At 37.1% G+C, this 18,683-nt stretch overlaps 1 protein-coding gene across 3 annotated transcripts; it reads left to right on the forward strand.

Moving 5' to 3' along the window:
* The first annotated feature begins 649 nt into the window (after positions 1-649).
* On the forward strand, positions 650-17,029 carry LOC105033550 (protein LOL3). 3 transcript variants are annotated; one of them, XM_073251439.1, is made up of 7 exons: positions 650-996; positions 1,992-2,116; positions 6,340-6,453; positions 16,020-16,129; positions 16,258-16,335; positions 16,452-16,517; positions 16,619-17,029. In XM_073251439.1, exons 2-7 carry the CDS (start codon positions 2,005-2,007, stop codon positions 16,658-16,660), a joined length of 522 nt encoding a protein of 173 aa, XP_073107540.1. In that variant the 5' UTR covers positions 650-996; positions 1,992-2,004; the 3' UTR covers positions 16,661-17,029. The 3 variants fall into 3 exon arrangements, with proteins under 3 accessions (XP_073107540.1, XP_073107541.1, XP_073107542.1); XM_073251440.1 differs by having other exon boundaries at positions 650-970; positions 1,994-2,116; XM_073251441.1 differs by having other exon boundaries at positions 650-903; positions 1,994-2,116.
* Positions 17,030-18,683: the final 1,654 nt, after the last annotated feature.

Here is an 18,683-nt window from a genome sequence, read left to right on the forward strand (position 1 = left end):
TTCGTAGGATCATTGATCATGAACTTCAATGGCACGACAACTCTCAACATGGACTCAATGGAACAAGATGTCAAGTTTGATTATAGGCTTTAGTGCTTCACCATGATTCTTAGGGGACTCTTATAAGGATACGGTGAAATATGGCTCTCGGAAAGCAGGACTAAATGATAACATGGTGGATGAAACGCCATGCGACTCTTGAAGCGTGCACGCTTGGCTGAAGTGGAAATATATGATGATGCACTCAGAAAAATAATTGCATGCATAGCTTGATCAGGAGAGGTGGACTAGACTCGAGTAGAATTAAATTAGATCGTACATGAAGGAGGAGAATGCTGAGACTCACAAGTGGGGTCGAAACATTTGTTGGGTGAACCAGCTTGAGTTTTTAAATTGAATTACATTTCAATTTTTATTTATCAAGACTTTTTCTTGGTTTGATTAAAGGGGACACAACAAAGCTCAATCAAGCCTCGGTGCCGCACCTCTCGATCATGATCTGGACCGCACCCATCGTAACCACGCTCATTTTCTCTCACCTTGCGGTGCCCATATCCCTCTCTCACGGAACCTTGAAAGCGAAATTAGATCGATCTATTTTTATATTATATATTCTTTTACGATAATAACCTCATATTCCCACTTGGAATTTTGGACGAAATCCGACGAAATTTCCTTCCTCTCTTCCACTTTTATTTTTGGTAAGTTCCTTCTTCCCTTCCTGCCGGGGAAAAAATCAACAAAGGAAACGAAATCGATTCCCTTCGGTCGTCATCCCCGCGCCTCCCGAGACGCGTCTCGAATTACGCACAAGAAAAGAATCGAAGAAAGAAATCGTTTGTTGGGTTCGAGACGGTTATCCGAAGATCATTTGCTTCTCAAGGGGGCGTTTCGTTGCGGAAGGTTTTCCATCCGGATTTATTAAATCGGAGCCGACGATTTCTCCCTCTCCTCCATCGTCGGATTCTTGGTTTCTCCTTTTCTCGGCTCGATCAGAGATAATTCTGTGTTTTTTTTTTTTTTGGATTTCTTCATCGGATTTGTGATAAAAATCAGTTCTTTTAATTCTGGACGTATCGTAAAAGTCTTTGTGGTGATATTTATGTAAAAAAAGGGGAATTTTAATATCGAGGACATTATCTTTCAATGATAATTTTGTTGAATTTTTGTGTATCATTGCATTTATTTGTTCAATTAATCGCATTGGATATTGTAAATATGCTGAGAAGTGTGGGTTGGAGTAAGTATGCTATTCATTGGATTGAGATAAGCTATTATTGGTTCGGGATTTTTTTTTTTTTTTTTATCGTATTTAGATTGATTGTTTTGCTTTTATTATCCATCAAGATGTCTTTTTTTCGTCGTTTTTGTTACATTGTGATGCTTCTCCTTGTCAATATGTATGAATTTGCACTCAAATTTCAGATTCCCTTTTTCTTGGTGTTTTATTTGAAAGTTCCAATCCATACTAGATCGTCGCACCAATTTGTTTGGTATCCCATGAACAATTGCTTTTGCTTCTTATTGGAATACTTTGTAGCAGAGTTCTGTAGGACTGTATGATCTGCTTCCGAGTGAGGTCCTCTAGATATCTCTGAACTCATTAGAGGCTTCACTTCAGAAGTATAAGGTTATGATTTTCTAGTGCATGCATTGCATAGCAGAGGGTCTGAGCTTGTAGTTTCAAATTGCTTGTCTTTGTGAATGGTTCTTTAGCTAGGAATGCCATATATGCATGAATCTGGAAGAAGGAATTGCTGTTCCATGAACTCTTTGCTGATTCCATGGTTTGATGTATATAAAGTTTTTAGTTGTTGCAGCAACAAATTAATGTAACATTGATCCTCCATTGAGATAGCATGGAAATTGTCATTATACTTATATTAAGTGTACTTTCTATGTGAATGATATTTTATTCATGTTAGTAATTTGTGTTAACAGGGTACTGAATTCTTACCAGTCAGCTGTTTTTGATCTAACTGTTAAATCACAGGCAATTCAGGCATGCAGAGCCAACTTGTGTGTAACGGCTGCAGGAGTCTTCTTCTTTACCCTAGGGGAGCCACTAATGTGCGCTGTGCAATATGCAACACTGTAACTTCAGTTCCTCCTCCAGGTTCTTCTATATTACTTTCTGCTTGTGCCATGTCCATTATTTTATTTATTAAAAAATATTATTAATGGTTATTTTTGTACTATCTAACTATTATTATGACTAGTTTTGTCATAAATATGAATTTTTATCTCATTGGGTAGTCTGGTGGGTTCAAAAAAATGGCTTGATAAATGGGACTAGGGTAAGCAGGTACTTGGCTCAATCACTCTTGCTAACATAAAATAATCATTATTAATTGGTTTTAATACATAATGTCATCTTGATTCGATTGCATACTGTGCACTGCATAACAGGACTTTTTTCCAAATAGCAGTCCTGATGGCTGCTAAGGCAATTTAGATGCCCTTGAATTCTGCTAAGGCCCTAGGTGAACCATTACATGGCTGAAAACTCACCTAGCCTGCCCCCACCTCCTCCGCTCTGTAAAACTGCACATCCCCCTTAAGATTTCGCATTTGAGTCATCTAAAAGGGGGAAAGTTGTGTTCTGTTGTTTGGCAGATGGTTATTTTTTTCTTTAATTTTTCTGCAATGCCATTGCAATCACTATTAGAAGCTAATTTTCTCCCTTTGTATTTTTATCCTTTTCTTTTCTTGGTCATGTTCTTTTGTTTTTGTTTTTCTCTCTTGCTTATTCCATCATCATCATTTTCCCATTAATTCTTTTCTTTTATTCTTGCATCTTTTCACCATTTACCAATCATGCCTTAGAAATTCTTTTGGTGGTTTGGATGCTTGAAAATTTTTAATTACCTACTCCAAACCTAGGTACTTTGTAATCCTGAGATGTAGAGGTGGCAATTTTTTCCGACCCAGTGGGTACCTGATCTGACCCGATGCAATCCGAATGGGACGGGTATGGCTTTTAGTAAAAATATCCGAAGTGGGTTCGAATCGGATATGGATAATGGTATGCCCCAATAATCTCTCTCTTAAAACTTATAACATCTCTCTCTCTCTCACACAATTTAAATAAAACCCAAAACCCGGGTCCCCCACCCCCCACCTGATGGTAGGGGCCCGTTGGGCCGCTGCTAGGGGTGGGGGGAGTGGGGACCCGGCGGAGAGGAAGCAATGATGCCGACGAGAGCTTGCTGGTGCCGGTGGGGACTTGATGGTGGACGAGGAGGGTGCCAACAACAAAGGATGGAGTTTGGGACCATTCGCTTGGGGGGAGGGGGCAGGTAGGGTTCCGACAAAACCCTAGTTATCATCCAAGCTTCCCTGTTCGGCCGCTTCAAGCCTCCCACCCGATTGAGACCCTTGAGGAGTGAGGACGGAGGAAAATCCAAGGGAAAACAATGGAAAAATCAACGAAAACACAGGCAAGATGGAAGAAATTGAAGGTTAAGACCTTTTCCCGCATAGATCGATCTTTCTTTTTTCTTTTTTTTTGCTTCTTTTTATTTTCTTTTCATTCCCTTTTTTAGAGATCTGTTGGGAAGGAGAGCACCTGAGCAAGATCGGATGGGTTTCTTTGGTTCCAGTTGGGGTTTTTTCTCGAGCATATGGGTTTTGTGCGAGTTGGTCCCTTGAGGTTTTGAGAGCTTAATCTTGGTGGGAGCACAATATTTTGTATGGTTTGGGGATGAGGTGGTGGGCGGCAGCGGAGGTGGGGAATAGAGAAGGGCAGTGATGAATGGAGGAGTGGAGGGAGGCTGGGACTGGGACAAAATAAGAGATCAGGTATATCTGACCTGACCCATCCTTGGAGCCCAACCCAACCCGACCCGACCCGACCCGAGATGGGTAGGTGGCGGGTTTGGGTATGGGTTTTCTTATGATGGGGCAGGTACGGGTATCGGTCGACCTGACCAATACCCGACCCATTGCCACCCCTATCGAGATGTTCAGAATTGGCTTATGGAAATGCTGAAAATGCTCATTTATGGCAAAAGGCAGTCTTATTGACTATTGCAAGCAGTGCTAACTCAAATTTATGAACTCAATTGCAAGGCAGAGCCAGCCAACTTGGAAAATGTAAATAAATCTTTTAACTTGCTATTTATTTTTGATTCAAACAGAGTTTCCTATCCTTGATTCATTAAAGATATGTAGTGGACGTTTATGTGTTATAAGACAATGTAACAATCAGCCCCAACCTAAACTGGATCACGAAATGTGCATGCAGTTATGTACAACTAACTATGATCTTCTTCGCTACCAAATTACCATTCTTTAAAGTAGAACATTTTCTAGTTATTGCTAATCTCTGTAAACTATTGGGATTTGGGAAAGAATATAAAATTTAAAGTATTAGATGAAATTTATATTAGATGTAGTTCCTAGATGTGTTTTCATCATTTGACTATAAGAAAGTCTTGTTTTAAGCAAAATAAGTTGGAAATAGATGAACAATTTGTGGAGGCATGGGTAATTGATAGAGTAACTATTCACCTAAAATATCTGAGGTTTAATCTTTTGCTATCTTGTGCCATATCTAGGGTATCTCAGCCAATATTCTTGGAATCTGAATACAAATACAATCGATCCTAAATCCCAATGATATCAATATCTCCTTTGTTGTTCATTGAATTTGTTAATATGAGGATGTCCAGATTTAAAAGATTGGACATGAAGCAGTAGGTTCTGGCATCATTAATGCTTTTGGAAATTGTGTTTTGATGGATTAATTTTGTATAAACAACTGTGGGCATATTGATTTCTTGTATCATAGGAATAGGGGTGTAAGTAACAGATATTGTATTTAATTAGAGGTCTGACCTGTTGTAATGAAAATGAGTTCAACAAATTACTACATGAGAGGTGTTGTTTAAGAATTTCTTCCTTACTTGAAAGAAGCAAAAGTGTTTTTAGTACATCTGTAGATGCGTATTTAGGTAATATTGGACCGGACTGCTTTCTTACATAAGCAAATATCAGATAATGACTTTAGGAGAAGCTAGACAATCTTGTTTTTGGTGCTTGCTTCTACATTTGTTTTCTTATTTGTTTTCTCTCTCTCTCTCTCTCTCTCTCTCTCTCTCTCTCTCTCTCTCTGCCCCCCTGCCCCCCAGCCCCAACCCCCCCATCTCTTTCTAAGTTAGGTCCCTGCTTTTGCTTTCTACCTCCTCATATGGTGCAAGTGGGTCAGTCAAATAATGATATGACCTGGGACCTACCTTAGTACAGGGATGAGAAAATTGGGCCCTGACCCAAATCTTGAGCTGGATTAACCAGTTGGGTTTAGTATAGATATGGAAGAATGGGACCTGGTTGAAACATAATTGATTGATAGGATTTGATCTAAAATGGTGTAGCTGTTATGTCTGGCCAAGACATCCTTAAGAGTTCTATCCAGACCAATGAATTAGCCTTGTTTTTGTTCAGATCTTAGAGCCACATTCAATTTGAATTATGGATGGGTCATTCTAGACTCAGATGCAAACTCACTCATCCATTTAAGTGTACACATTCTAACTCGGTGCTAACCTGTCAAAAAGTGTTTTAGTAACATATGCATATGAACTGCCAAAAGCATGAAAAAGTTCTTCTATAAAAGTCAAGCAATGCCGAACACAATAAAAATTAGTTCTTGAATATGCCTCTAGGGTGGGCAAGTCGAGCAATAATGCTGAACGCACAATAGAAATTTTCATTCTAAACAAAATTCTTGAATATGCCTTTAGGGTGGGCATCAGTCTTATTATTCTATCTTGCCTTAATATTTAGTAGGACTGTTGATTCATATATCTAACTTTGGGAAAGAGATTAAAGTTCAGATGTAACATATAGAGTATTATCTTCTTCCTGTGGTATGTGTTTTCTTAAGACCAGAGCTTGCTCTTTTTCTGTACAGGCAGCCTTAGGTAGAAAAATTGTTTAGAGAATGGACCTTTTGTTTTGAAACTAGGAGGGATAATCTGCACCCGTTACCATATACCCACCCCACCTGGTTCAGAACCTGGGCAGGCTGAGCCAATGCACATGCAGTTGGACAAATTAATTAATCAGGGTTCATAAGGGGAGGCTGAGGCCGCCCGGAATCGAACCCCCCACCTCTTGCTTAGAGGGCAAGATGCGGTACGATACAGGCTGTGTTTGGTGGTGGACATATTTAGCAGTTGTTGAGGGCTATATTGGATATTCAGAAACTGGTTTCCTGGATGCATATGTATATATACATTGCTAGTTTTGCATAAGCTAACTTTAGTGCAACTTAATAAAATGGATTTATGTGTTTGATAAATTTGTTTTCAGAAGTTTGATTTGTAACTTCTGCAGGAATGGAGATGTCTCAGCTTGTATGTGGAGGCTGCCGAACTTTGTTAATGTATACCCGTGGTGCAAATGGTGTGAGATGTGCATGCTGTAACACAATTAATCTTGCACAATCAGGTATGTATTATTTATTTACACCGTTAACTTCTACTTGAGGAAGTTGCATTTACAGAAATTGAAAATCAATATGGAATTTCAAACCACAAAGTTATAAAGTTATTGCATGAAATTGTTGATCATGACGCCAGAAACCACTTGCTGTTAAACATTTTTTCTTGGATTGTGCTGTTAGTATTTATTCTTTTATCTTTGCTACTTTGAAATATAGAAGGTTGAAGCAATAAAATGAAGAACTACATTACGCACAGAACCATTTTTGTATTGTGACACTGTAGAGCACCTTCTTTAGATGCTTGTGACTTTCCATTTTATGTAGCCTCTTGGGTTAAGTAGGTCATTTTAGTCTTCAGCGATCTTGCTTTTGGAGTTTATATCTTATCCTACAAAGAAAGGGGTATTTACTCTCTCCTTAATTTTTGCTGCATATTGTTTGAAAAAACTTGTGAATTCTTATATAATAACAAGTCACTTCAGAAGTTAGCAATGTTGTTTGAAGATGATCAATTGCCAGTGTGCATCTTTACTGTTTTGGAAATGCATTTATTCGCGACTACAAGATCTGCTAACCTGAAAATATTAGCTGAAATGTTCTGCAATATTAAAATGGGGGGGTGGAACAGTTACTTTTATGTTTACGCCACAATCACTTTTATGGTGGAAAATCTAACTCCTTTGTAAAAATATATGGATAAATAATCTTGAGGTACAGATGGTATTGATTATAACTTGATGCTGTTGGTTGCAATTCAGAATTTCCCTATGCTATATTTGCTAGAATTGACACTAGGAAACAGTATGGACATACGTTTGAAAAATTAGTCAAACTTGGGAACTATGAGATAATCGGCAAATCAACCAGGAAATATGGTTGATATAGTCAAACAGTATAATGTACATATAATAATTCTAAAGAAATTAATATTGTATTAAAAAGAAAAAAACTGTGAGCCAAGTTAATCTGAAGAGGAAAAATCCTTATAATGACATGAGTAGCTTGCAACAATCATATGGTTTGTAATGGGACAATTATAAAGCAAACAAATCTTTGTAGTGAATCACTAAACAACCGTGCGTAATTTTTCTACACCTCATTCCCGTGCCCTCCTGGATAAAGATAGCCTGAAATTTCTACAATGAAAGGAATTTGATCTCTTAGTGCTAAAATAAATCACCATTTTTTTGAATCAACCCTTTTCTCTGTACAACCCAACTCCCTTGTGCAACCTACTCACCAACCCCCTTCCTCTCTCTTTTTCCTTGATCCTTTTCTCTTACTGCTGCTATTTTTATGGATATCAAGCTCCCAGCCTCTCAAATATTTCACATCTTTTTTTTTTTTTTGCATTCACTTTGTCCATAGAAATTGGATAAAATGATTCACAAATCTTGCTTGACATCAAGTATGCACACCTGTTGTGTGGTGACAGGTTATACTTTTATTGCCACCTTTAAGAACTTGTTAAGAGTGCTTTTGAAAGTATTTTGGTTCTGGAAAATGATTGCTGGTGTACTTTATCATAATTCTTACTGCAGTGTAAAAGCTTAAGCTAAAGTTTTCCTTATTGAAAAAATTGTTTTTCTCATATTTGGTCTATGGATAATGTAGTTAGTCTCGAAATGAGGACATATTTCCTAATTTCTCGGCTGGTGGCTTTAAAATTTGCTGCATTTTTTGTTACCATATATATGACATTATGTTTAGTTGCTTCAGATAAGTATAAATGGTTTTAAGCAAGGTCCACTGTACCGGTATCGGAGCCCATACGGTATGCTTCGCTGTATTGGTTCGGTACCGGTATAATTTTTTTTATTTTTTTTGGATCTCCAAGTTATTAATTCATAAATACAACCCCAAAATTACATTATATTGCATATTATCGACATATTTGGTCCACATTTTTGAGTTAGGTAGCGATACAGGAACTCTTGATCCAAAATTTTAAAATTATTTATTTATATTATATTACAACTATATCATCCTAAATTAAAAAGAAAACATATAAATGTGCATTAAAATGTATCTAAAATTTTAAAGTACAAAGCACAAAAATGATATATTATCTCAAGATCTGCTCTGCATTTAATATCTCGTCGAGTGTCTGTGACCTCGTAGATATCTGGATCATTGGCATAATTGGAGGAACATCATTCCAACCCTCTAACAAGATTATGTACTCCTGAATATTCATCCCATAAGCATCCTCTCTGGATTGTAAGACATTCAGATCTCTCACTCAAACTCTGACTCTGAGAAGTATCCTCGGATGATGTATGGCTGTGGAGGACCCATCCGAATATATCGTAGCAAAATCTGATCCATAAGATGCTCCAGATTGCATAGGGTAGTAACACTAGAAGAGATGCTTCGATGCACCATATCATATGGATCATAAGGTGGCTGCGGATAATAGATCATAATCGAGGATGATCAGATACATCTATGACCCTACTCATGTGCAAGATCGTTGCAGCTGCATCGTGTGCTGGACGACTCTAGAGCCCGTCGTCTATATGAAATGACTCCCACGATCTCTACGACTCGTCCACCATGGTCCCTATCTTGTGTGGTATGTGTAAACTGAGACTCATCGATGAATCGAATATCACCCTGCGGTTGTGTCTCATAAACAGTGGTCTCTATTCTCCAGTTCTCTCTGATCATCAGATCCATGACTACTACTATCATATCATCATCTCTCTCTGATCTCGAATCTGAGCCAGATAGCTTCTGTACTCTCGAGAGTGGTGCACGTGCAACTGTTTTTCTTTTCTCCCTTGTGCCCCTCTGTGACTGAGTTTTCTGTGATTGGAGGATGGATGTCTTCTTGCTGACTGTCGATCTCGTCTAAACATCTGTCGCTCAACCTCTGCGAGGATGTATCGGACATCGAGTCATGTGATGAATAATCTCCTGTGTCTCTCAGGCTGTGGCTGATCAGCTGGAATCTTATGTGAAATATTTCTTTCTGCCATTGCCTGGATCCACCTGATCTCCCTAGCTACCACACTGGCTGGTCGTGAGGGATCCGCTCATCAAGCTCTGGCTCCTTGCTGTGACCTGCAAGCCATCCGATGATCGGATCGTCGTCCTGTCAGTATAATCATCTAGTGTCGATCAGTGTACTTTCAGTTGTACTTCTCTGAATGCATTTTAGCCTCAACCTCAGATTATAGTGAACATATACAAGATCATTGAGGCACTTTTGTGTCAGACGATTTCTCTGTTTGCTGTGATAAGGACGAAAGTCGATCAATTGCGCTCACAGCCACTAAAGAGACCGTTGGAAAGAATGCGACAGCCACACCTCTCAAATGTTCTTGGAATTTCAAATGAATCCACCATTCAGCTGCAAAGCAAAATTACATATCAAATTTTATGATATTATTAGGCATTGATGTCAATCTATGCTGCTCATTATTGATATGTAATTTATCTGGATTCATCTGCTTTTTGCTTACGACAGCTGATGGACTTCAAAGCTGTCTGATCCTCTCTAAACTATTTCGTCTGTAAAAAATATATTTATTAAATTTATAAATATATCATTGAGTACAGATCGAATTCAGTTGAATAATCACATTGTTTTAAACTAGCATACCTCTTGCAGACACAATGATGTGATTTTGGATCGGACACCATCTTATATATCACATTACGAAGAGCACAAAAGTTCATTATCCATATCTATCCAGAATGGTATATTGGAATTTCGGATTCAAATAATAAGCTACAGATAAATTCATAATTGATTAAGTACACTTTTACAAGTATAAAAAAAATATTTTAAAATATTCTTGAATCCGTGCTTACGATAGATGCAAATCTCTATCCATCTGATAGTCCCAACGCGCTCAATGATGTTAATAAATTCTTGAGCATGCTTCGGATCATTTTCACTGATTTTTTTTTTGCCTCTCCATCATGTAATATAAGAAGCCATCTGAGGATATCTTTCACTATCCATGATGAAGCACTCATATAATGGCTTAATAGCCTTCACTATCTTCTCAGCCCGCTGTCAGAATGACTGACTCGTCATCAAGTTCTCCACATGACTTCCATCAGTGCGGCCCTCGCATATCTGCTCTGTCACTCGGCACTGACAAACATCTGACGTAAGACTGCTTTCTTCTGAAGAAGACTATCAAGTGCTATGTAGTTGGTAGCAAATCGTGTGATACCTGATCTTAAGATCTCCCCCAGTATACGTCGCATCAATGAAAGATCCATTGTGATTGTAGATGAATCTAGTAATAGTCTGGCAATCTCCACTACCTGCTGCATCCTACGAATCTTTCAATATCCATCAATATAAGATCAATGCAATGTGCAGCACATGGGATCTAGTATATCTGCGATCTTGCTCATCAGCAACTCTCCGACAGCTTATATTGTGGTCCATTATCTGTGATGACTTGCACGACATACTGCTCACCCACTGAATCAATCACCTCCTCCATCAGACCAAGGATATATGTGGCATCGTGCATCTTATCTGAAGCATCAATTGATTTGTGAAAAAATATTTTTCATCACGGTATGTCAAAAAATTAATGATGCTCCATCTAGTAGGACGGTCCAACCATCACACATCATGTCAGTCCGTATGTAGGCCATTTATTCTTGTAAGAAGCAATCCATCTCTGCAGATCCTTGTTACTGTCAAAAGCTGACCATAGATGTCTTAGTCCTGACGGATCTACACCTGGCCGGCAGCCTCTATGACTGAAATGCAGATCGATAGTAAGGATTGCCTGCTGCATTTGCTGGAATATGCTGAAATGAAACATGATTCAATAGCTCACCACATATCCTTCTTATCCTTTTTCACATAGTGTCAATCCTCTGCTGCTTTGAATCCTTTTAGAAAAAGCATGTGATCCAATCATGGATGGTGGCTCTGCTGGAATATCTCTGGAGGACCTCCTCCTACTGTCAAAAGCTCCCAACAAAGATGACATGCTGTGTCTGCTCCCTCTACCACCGGCTCTCTGACTGAGGTAGTCCTGAACTCGAATTCTCCCCATCGATCATGATCCAGATCCTGATTCGTAGCATATGATCCAAATCTCTCTATACCTGACCATCTCCTCCTGTCGGTACTGATCAGCCAAGCTCGCTGAATGAAGTCTCAATCTGTGCCTCATCATCTGGAGGGAAGCTCCTCTGACTCTCTAGAGTGATAAAAGGTGGTTCTGCAGCTCGACGGTCCACTTCCATCCTCTTCTGCTTTGTCCTTTTCTTCCTGCTTTCGAATCAGCGAATACTTCTTCATCAACTGTCGGATCTCTTGGGCATTTCCGAACATGGACACATCAGATAACCACCAGTCAGGTGCTACTTCAATTTATCACCTTTCTCTTGAACTCTGTGTTGCACCATTTGTATTTCAATGATGCCGAGCGAGAGCATCTCGCCATGATCCCAACCAATGTCATGCTCTGAATCTTTCTTCTTACTCATTTCTGCAAGTATAACAAAATACGACAGTTTAATAATTATTAAAAAATATTATATAAATTCAAAAAAATTCAATAATAATTTTAAAACTCATAAATTCAAAAAAATATGTTATATGCTTCAAATAATATTTTTGAATTAACTATAATATAATACTATTTTACATTTTTTTATTTGATAATATTTTTTATTATTTAAATAATTAAAAAATATTTTTTAATTTAAAAATTTAAAAAAATTAAGGTTAGATTCAAGTAGCTTGAATCATTCTAAACATGATTCTAAACTCTAATTTTTATTTTTTTAATATTTTTTTATAATAATATATATATTTAAAAAATATATAATTAATGAAAGTCAACGAATGTCACGCTCTGAATTTTTTCTTACAAATTCTGTAAGTATAACAAAATACAGTTTAATAATTATTAAAAATATTATATATAAATTCAAAAAAATTTCAATAATAATTTTAAAACTTATAAATTCAAAAAAATATGTTATATGCTTCAAATAATATTTTTGAATTAACTAAAATATAACACTATTTTTACATATTTTTTATTTGATAATATTTTTTTATTATTAAATATTATAAAATATTTTTTAATTTCAAAAATTTTAAAAAAATTGAGGTTAGATTAAGTAGCTTGAATCATTTTAAACATATTCTGAAATTTGATTTTTTATTTTTTTAATTTATTTTTTTAATATTTTTTATGAATAAATATATATATTTAAAAAATATATAATTAATAAAAATTAATGATTTTAGTGTATCATGTAGATCTTCCAAAGATCTATCATATAATCAAATCATACCAAAATCAAAAATTTTGGTATGATTTCTCTTATTTTCATATTTCTTCGTTCTTATCTTTTTTTAACCAAAAATATAAAAAATAAAATATTTACTAAAAAATAATACATTACCTTACTTCCGTCCAAAATCAGGTCTCCTCAAACCAGTGCTGCAATTTGACGAATTTTTTTTCTTTTTCTAATTTTTTTGATGTCTCGTGAGAGTCTAGGTGAGCTTGGGAGTTCTTGTGAGACTCTCGGGTCTCTCAGACAACCCACCTGGGCTGTCACTAAAAGACAGCCCAGACCCCACCCCCCACTTCCCCCACGTGAAGAATGTCGGTACGGTTCGGTTCAACGCCGAACCATACCGTACCGAGCCATACCTCTCGATTTTGGGCAGTATGGCATCGAATCGTGCCAAACTGCCCGGTTCGGTGCGGTTCAGAACTATTTTTCGAAAAAAATGGCCGAACCAGATCGGCTAGCCACCGGTCCGGTTCGGCACGCCTCGTACCGGGCGGTTCGGCCCGGTACGACATTCTTTGGTTTTAAGTCTATTGCTCCAGTCATCCAAGACAAAAATGATCTCTGTATTCAGGCAATTTTCTTTCGAAATCATTAAATTTCCTTTCTAGATTTTCTCATTTATTTTCTTGCAAAATTATCTCACCCATGATGGAGTTCTATAGTGTCAGAATTGCTAACTAGCATTACCAAAACCGTCTTAATCAACATCTTTCTTTTGCTTAGAGTTATGCCATTAAAAGAACCTCAAGTTTTTCTTGTGATTGTGGCAATGAAGTTGCAAATGTAGTTATGTAAAACTGAGATTTGACCTTTCTTCTTCCTTACACATTTGGTAAATCTTTGTCTTCTCCAACATGTTTTCTGCATTTTTATTTTTTTAAATGTAAATCCCTTTTGTTGGAATAGTACTGTTGCTTTTACCTTGTAGCTCATTTAAATGCAGATATTTATATCTTCTTTCAATTGAAACCATGAGAATCCTCATGTTCTTTCTTGCAGTTCCTTTTTAGAATGATCTTACAAATGTGGTGGCATAAACATTAGAGAGGCTTTTTTCCCAATCAAACCCTCTGTTTATGGTCTTGTTATACTGTTGTTCCATGGTCTGATTTTTATCTCAATATCATGCCCTCCTATTGTCCTTTTTTTTTTTCCCGCTTTTTACATCCAGTTTGATTAAAGTAGTTCCTAAAGATTCTAGGCAAAAGCAAACGTGATTTGACTAATGTTGGATAACTTTATGAATTCAGAAAAGAAAGCAGTAGTTTAAAAGTACTTATAGTGAAGTAAAGGACAAATAATGTTATGGTGTGAAAATAAAGTTAATCAAAAGTCAACACCTAAGAGACATGTCATATATGCAATTTTATACAAGGATAAGGAGGTAATATGTTATCCTGTTTAACAAGAGGTAATTTGTGGTTCTTTTTAACAATGTTTTCTATATCTACACCCCTTTGGTAATCAAAAATGTATATAATTAGGTTTTCACTGTAGTTTTTGTCGTTTAAGTCTTCTCTATTTGGAGGTGATCAGTTTTTTATCCGAGACATTGTCATTAGACTTGTTCACGGGCTGGACGGCCTGCCCGAGCCTAAAGCATTTTGGATGGTCTTGGGACTGGATTTTAAGTTTGCAGGGTAGGCCGAGCTTGAAATATGAGCCTTCCTTTTAAAACAGGCCGGGCTTATGTTTAGATTAGTGCAGCCGGCCTGAATCTTATATAATATATACTTATGCATTAGGAATCTAGTTTCAGTGACCAAAAAGATATTAATAGATCTCTTCGATGCACCAACTCTCCTTACGAACAACCATAAACACAAGTTCATGGCCCTTACCAATCCTTTTCAAATATTTTGTCTTTGCAAGCTTTTTCCTATATTTTTTAAACTGCAAAATGGTCCCGAAAGCTTGAGGCCTGGCCCGAAACCGGCGTATGGGCTCGGGCTTGGGAAGTAGGCTTGAAGGCTAGGCCGGGTTGGGTTCAAGTATCTTTAGCTATGACCCTGAACCCCACCCGGCATGCCCGCCCTGTCCATTGAACTGGTCTAACTGTAATGCTCCAACCAGAGTGGCCTGTACAGCAAATGATGACTCATGCCATGTCGTGATGTGTTGAAGAAAGAAAGGTTTAAAAGCACATTTATCTTTATAAGGAGTGTTACTAAGTTGACATGGATCAATATAAGCCAATACTACTCTATACCAAGTGTCCTAGCCAGTAACCCATATCGAGCTGATGCTGAGTTCCAGTACTAGCCTGGCATAGAGCAGCACTTGTTGGCACACTTGAAACGATGGATGGATATGCCTATTATGTCCTCAGACAACATTATAGTCATTTTGGTATGTTGGAGGGCTGTATATGTGAATGGATATTGTCGGTTGGAGAAGGGAGGGATCATGGTATTGTTGTTTCTTGGTCATGATAGCAAACCATCACATTGGTCGAAAAAGAAGTTTCTTAACTTTTGAAATTAATTTGCTTAATTTATAAAAGATCCTTCTGATGCTTTGGTCAATATTCCACTGAGGAGCTCTTCTCAATTGTGTGCCTATATGCTATGCTTGTATTTTCCTTGTTTTTCATAAATTAGCATGATATCAAAAATATTTTTGAGGTCTAGTGTGTTAGAATTCTTGCCTTGTTTTTTCAATATAATATAAAGAACCAATCACCATGGGAAGGCACACATCATTATTTTGCACTATTGCCATGCATGTTTTCTCTTTCTAAATGCCACATTATATAGTGATGTAATTTATTTTCCCCAGTCCCTTCAAAATAATCCAAACACAAACAATCCACCCATGCACAAACACCAAAAATGTAAAAGAGGGGGAGGGGGGTTGCTTTTTGAAGTGGATCATGACCATTTGCAAATCTGTTAGAGGAGAAAAGTTATATGTATTATATATTGTACATGTATGACTTGATGAGGGCAATTTGGTATCTAAGAAGTTGGTGTCATGAGATTCAATCTACTTTACTCTTCCTGAAGGGATTGCTTAGCAGGAGACTTGCTACTCTTTGTGGGATCTTCATTTGTACAATGTTGCAAGTTTCATTACTTATTGCATTACATTTTAGAGCTGACCTTGCATTCTAAGAGTTGGTGGAGTACTTTGTCTGTACCTTGCATGTACATCTGAATGGAAGCTCTGGAATCATTTTCAGTTCAATCAGAAAATTAGTTGTTGATGTTTTGATCTGTAGATTGAGGAGCTACCTGGAATATCATGCTCTAAATATGGTTTGCTTATGCAGCAAATCAGGTTTCTCATGTGAGCTGTGGCCAGTGTCATACAACACTGATGTATCCATATGGAGCACCATCAGTCAAATGCGCGATATGTCATTATGTTACAAACATAGGAGTATGTTGATATCTCCAAATGGTTCTTCTCTTTTGGTTGTTTTCAAACTATCCCACGACAACATCTTTTGTCAATTTTACAGAAGAATCTTACAAATTCATCTTCTCCCCACTCTTTCCCTCATGCAGGCAAGTAATATGAGAGTTCCAATCCCTGCAGCACACAGGCCTAATGAATCTACACCCATGCCACCATCCACTTCAGCTGTATGTTAACTTGTCTCTGTTTTTCTCCTCCTTTTGTCGGTTAACCTATCCGGTAGGTGATGACACTTACTAACTCTTCATGTGCTATGTGCTAAACTTCCATTTTCATGTCATAGCTTGGTTCTCGAGCGCAGACTGTTGTTGTTGAGAATCCCATGACGGTGGATGAAAGCGGCAAACTGGTAAAGTCCACATATCCTTTCAAAAGTATCAGTATGCCCTGATGCTAAGTTTACTAAAGTATAAATTGCTGAACAAAGAGATTCTTCATCTACTATGACAGGTGAGCAATGTTGTAGTTGGAGTCACCACTGGGAAAAAATGACGCTCTACTACGCAGATCCATGCATATCGGCGGTTGGTTTTTAATGTCGTAAAGGTCAATATAATTAAGCTCTCCATTTTGGAGCTCGGGTGTCTAATAGAACAGTTAAGAATGCAAGCCATGATGAATGTTTATAAAACAATTGATGCTACTCTAGCCTAAATACATGTATTCTTTTCATTTGTATATGAGCTGTGTCAGAATTTTAATGTGCAGGTTCGCATGATCATAATACTATAGGAAAGTAGCAAGTGGTATCATGATTGGTTTACAGAATTGATACCGAGTCAGGCTTATGAATGATTATCCCTGTAATGAATAATTAACCCTGTGGATTTATCTGTAAGGCAAGATGTTGCTAGTTGTGTTTGTGACAGTGCTAACCAGATGATGGATTGGTTGTTAGCAGCCTCTTGTTTCTGAAGGTCATTACCTGTTTGGAAATTTGTCTATTTATTTTTTTTTAAATAAAAAAATTATAGAAACATCATTTCTACTTTGATCGATTTGCATTTATACCTTCTTGACTGTGGGAATTTTTAATTATTTTTTTTTTTAATTACCAATACTGACCCAATATGATCTTGCGACACCCTGGCTTAAAATTGGTGGTTTTTCTTTTTGGTTGAGGGTGGGTGACGGAAAGTTTTCTTTTGCAGTAAAAAAAAAAAGGCCTTTTTATTGGACGTACACCAACTGTTCGACAAAATGCTTTAGCGAGGTTTGAGCCTGGATGGCTACTCCTATAGTGTTCTTATTCATGGATGCTACAAAGAAGATCGAATGAGGGAGACGAGGAGAGATAATTTGGAACTATTTGATGCTGGATGACTTCACTTGCAGAGCTATCGTTGGGGGGAATCTGCTGAGCCCTCGTAACAATATGTGATGAAATTGACACTACAAAACTAATTAATTGTGCTAGAGGTATTTTAGGAAAAATTATCATGTAATGAGCATGTGATATCACTTTATTAAAAGAGAGATGAATGGAAGGATCATACAGGGTTAGCATGGTAACTCTAAGAATCTAACCAAAAATAATTTAAAAGCGAAGGATATAAGTGCAAATCAGTCAAAGTAGATGGTGCTTCTAAATTTTTTTCTTTTTTTTTTTGCCTCTTTTGGTAGGATTGCTATGTACTTCATGTTTCTTATGCTGTCAGGCGCTGTATCAATCAACCAAACATTTTTAAACTAGCAATAAATGCAGTGATGAAGTTGATGATCTTAATTTTGGCCATCCTAATTTTCTTCCACTGTTGCGGAATAACCAAGCATTGCCGCCATGGAGTAAACATTGGAGTCATCAGCACTTTTCTGGATTTGTTAACAAGAAAAAAAAACAATTTATTACAAGGCTTCTAAACAAGTGAAAAAGTAATTTCTATGTTGTCCCTCTTGTTGCATCCCATTGTTATGTTCTTGTATTTAGTGTGTATTTAGTAGTTGCATGGATTGGGCTACGAGAAGGTAACATGAAAATGACCTGTCATGCAGCAACAAAATTCATGTAATAATAGTTGGTATGACTAACAATAGATTTAGGTTATCCACTTCTCATACACGTCAGTCAATAATGTATTCCTTTGGTCTGTATATGAGCTGTGTTAGAATTTTAATGTGCAGGTCATCATAATACCATAGGAAAGTAGCAAGTGCTGTCATGATTGCTTTACCGAGTTGTTATTGAGTTGATACCGAGTTAGGCTCATGAATGATTATCCCTGTGGATTTATTTGTAAGGCAAGATCTTGCTAGTTGGTGGATTGCTTATTTGCAACCTATTGTTTCTGAAACTCATTACGTGTTTTGAAACTTGATTTTTTTTTTTTTTTCACAAATTTGTAGAAACATCTTTTTTTACTTTGATCTATTCGCATTTATACCTTCTCAACTTTAAAATTTTTTAATTAATATTTTTGAGTTATAAGTACTGACCTAATATGATCCTACGATCGATCTACCATCAGACATCGTTAGTTAGTTTTTATTTATTTATTTATTTATTAATGGCATTAAT

Source organism: Elaeis guineensis, chromosome 2 (assembly GCF_000442705.2).
Source record: "Elaeis guineensis isolate ETL-2024a chromosome 2, EG11, whole genome shotgun sequence".
Taxonomy (NCBI): domain Eukaryota; kingdom Viridiplantae; phylum Streptophyta; class Magnoliopsida; order Arecales; family Arecaceae; genus Elaeis; species Elaeis guineensis.

What these genes read in the sequence shown, in the direction of transcription:
- LOC105033550 (XM_073251439.1), top strand. Translation starts at nt 2,005, where the DNA reads ATGCAGAGCCAACTTGTGTGTAACGGCTGCAGGAGTCTTCTTCTTTAC. An exon ending in TGCCACCATCCACTTCAGCT is followed by an intron (nt 16,336 to 16,451) that starts GTATGTTAACTT and finishes TTCATGTCATAG; the next exon opens with CTTGGTTCTCGAGCGCAGAC. An exon ending in TGGATGAAAGCGGCAAACTG is followed by an intron (nt 16,518 to 16,618) that starts GTAAAGTCCACA and finishes CTACTATGACAG; the next exon opens with GTGAGCAATGTTGTAGTTGG.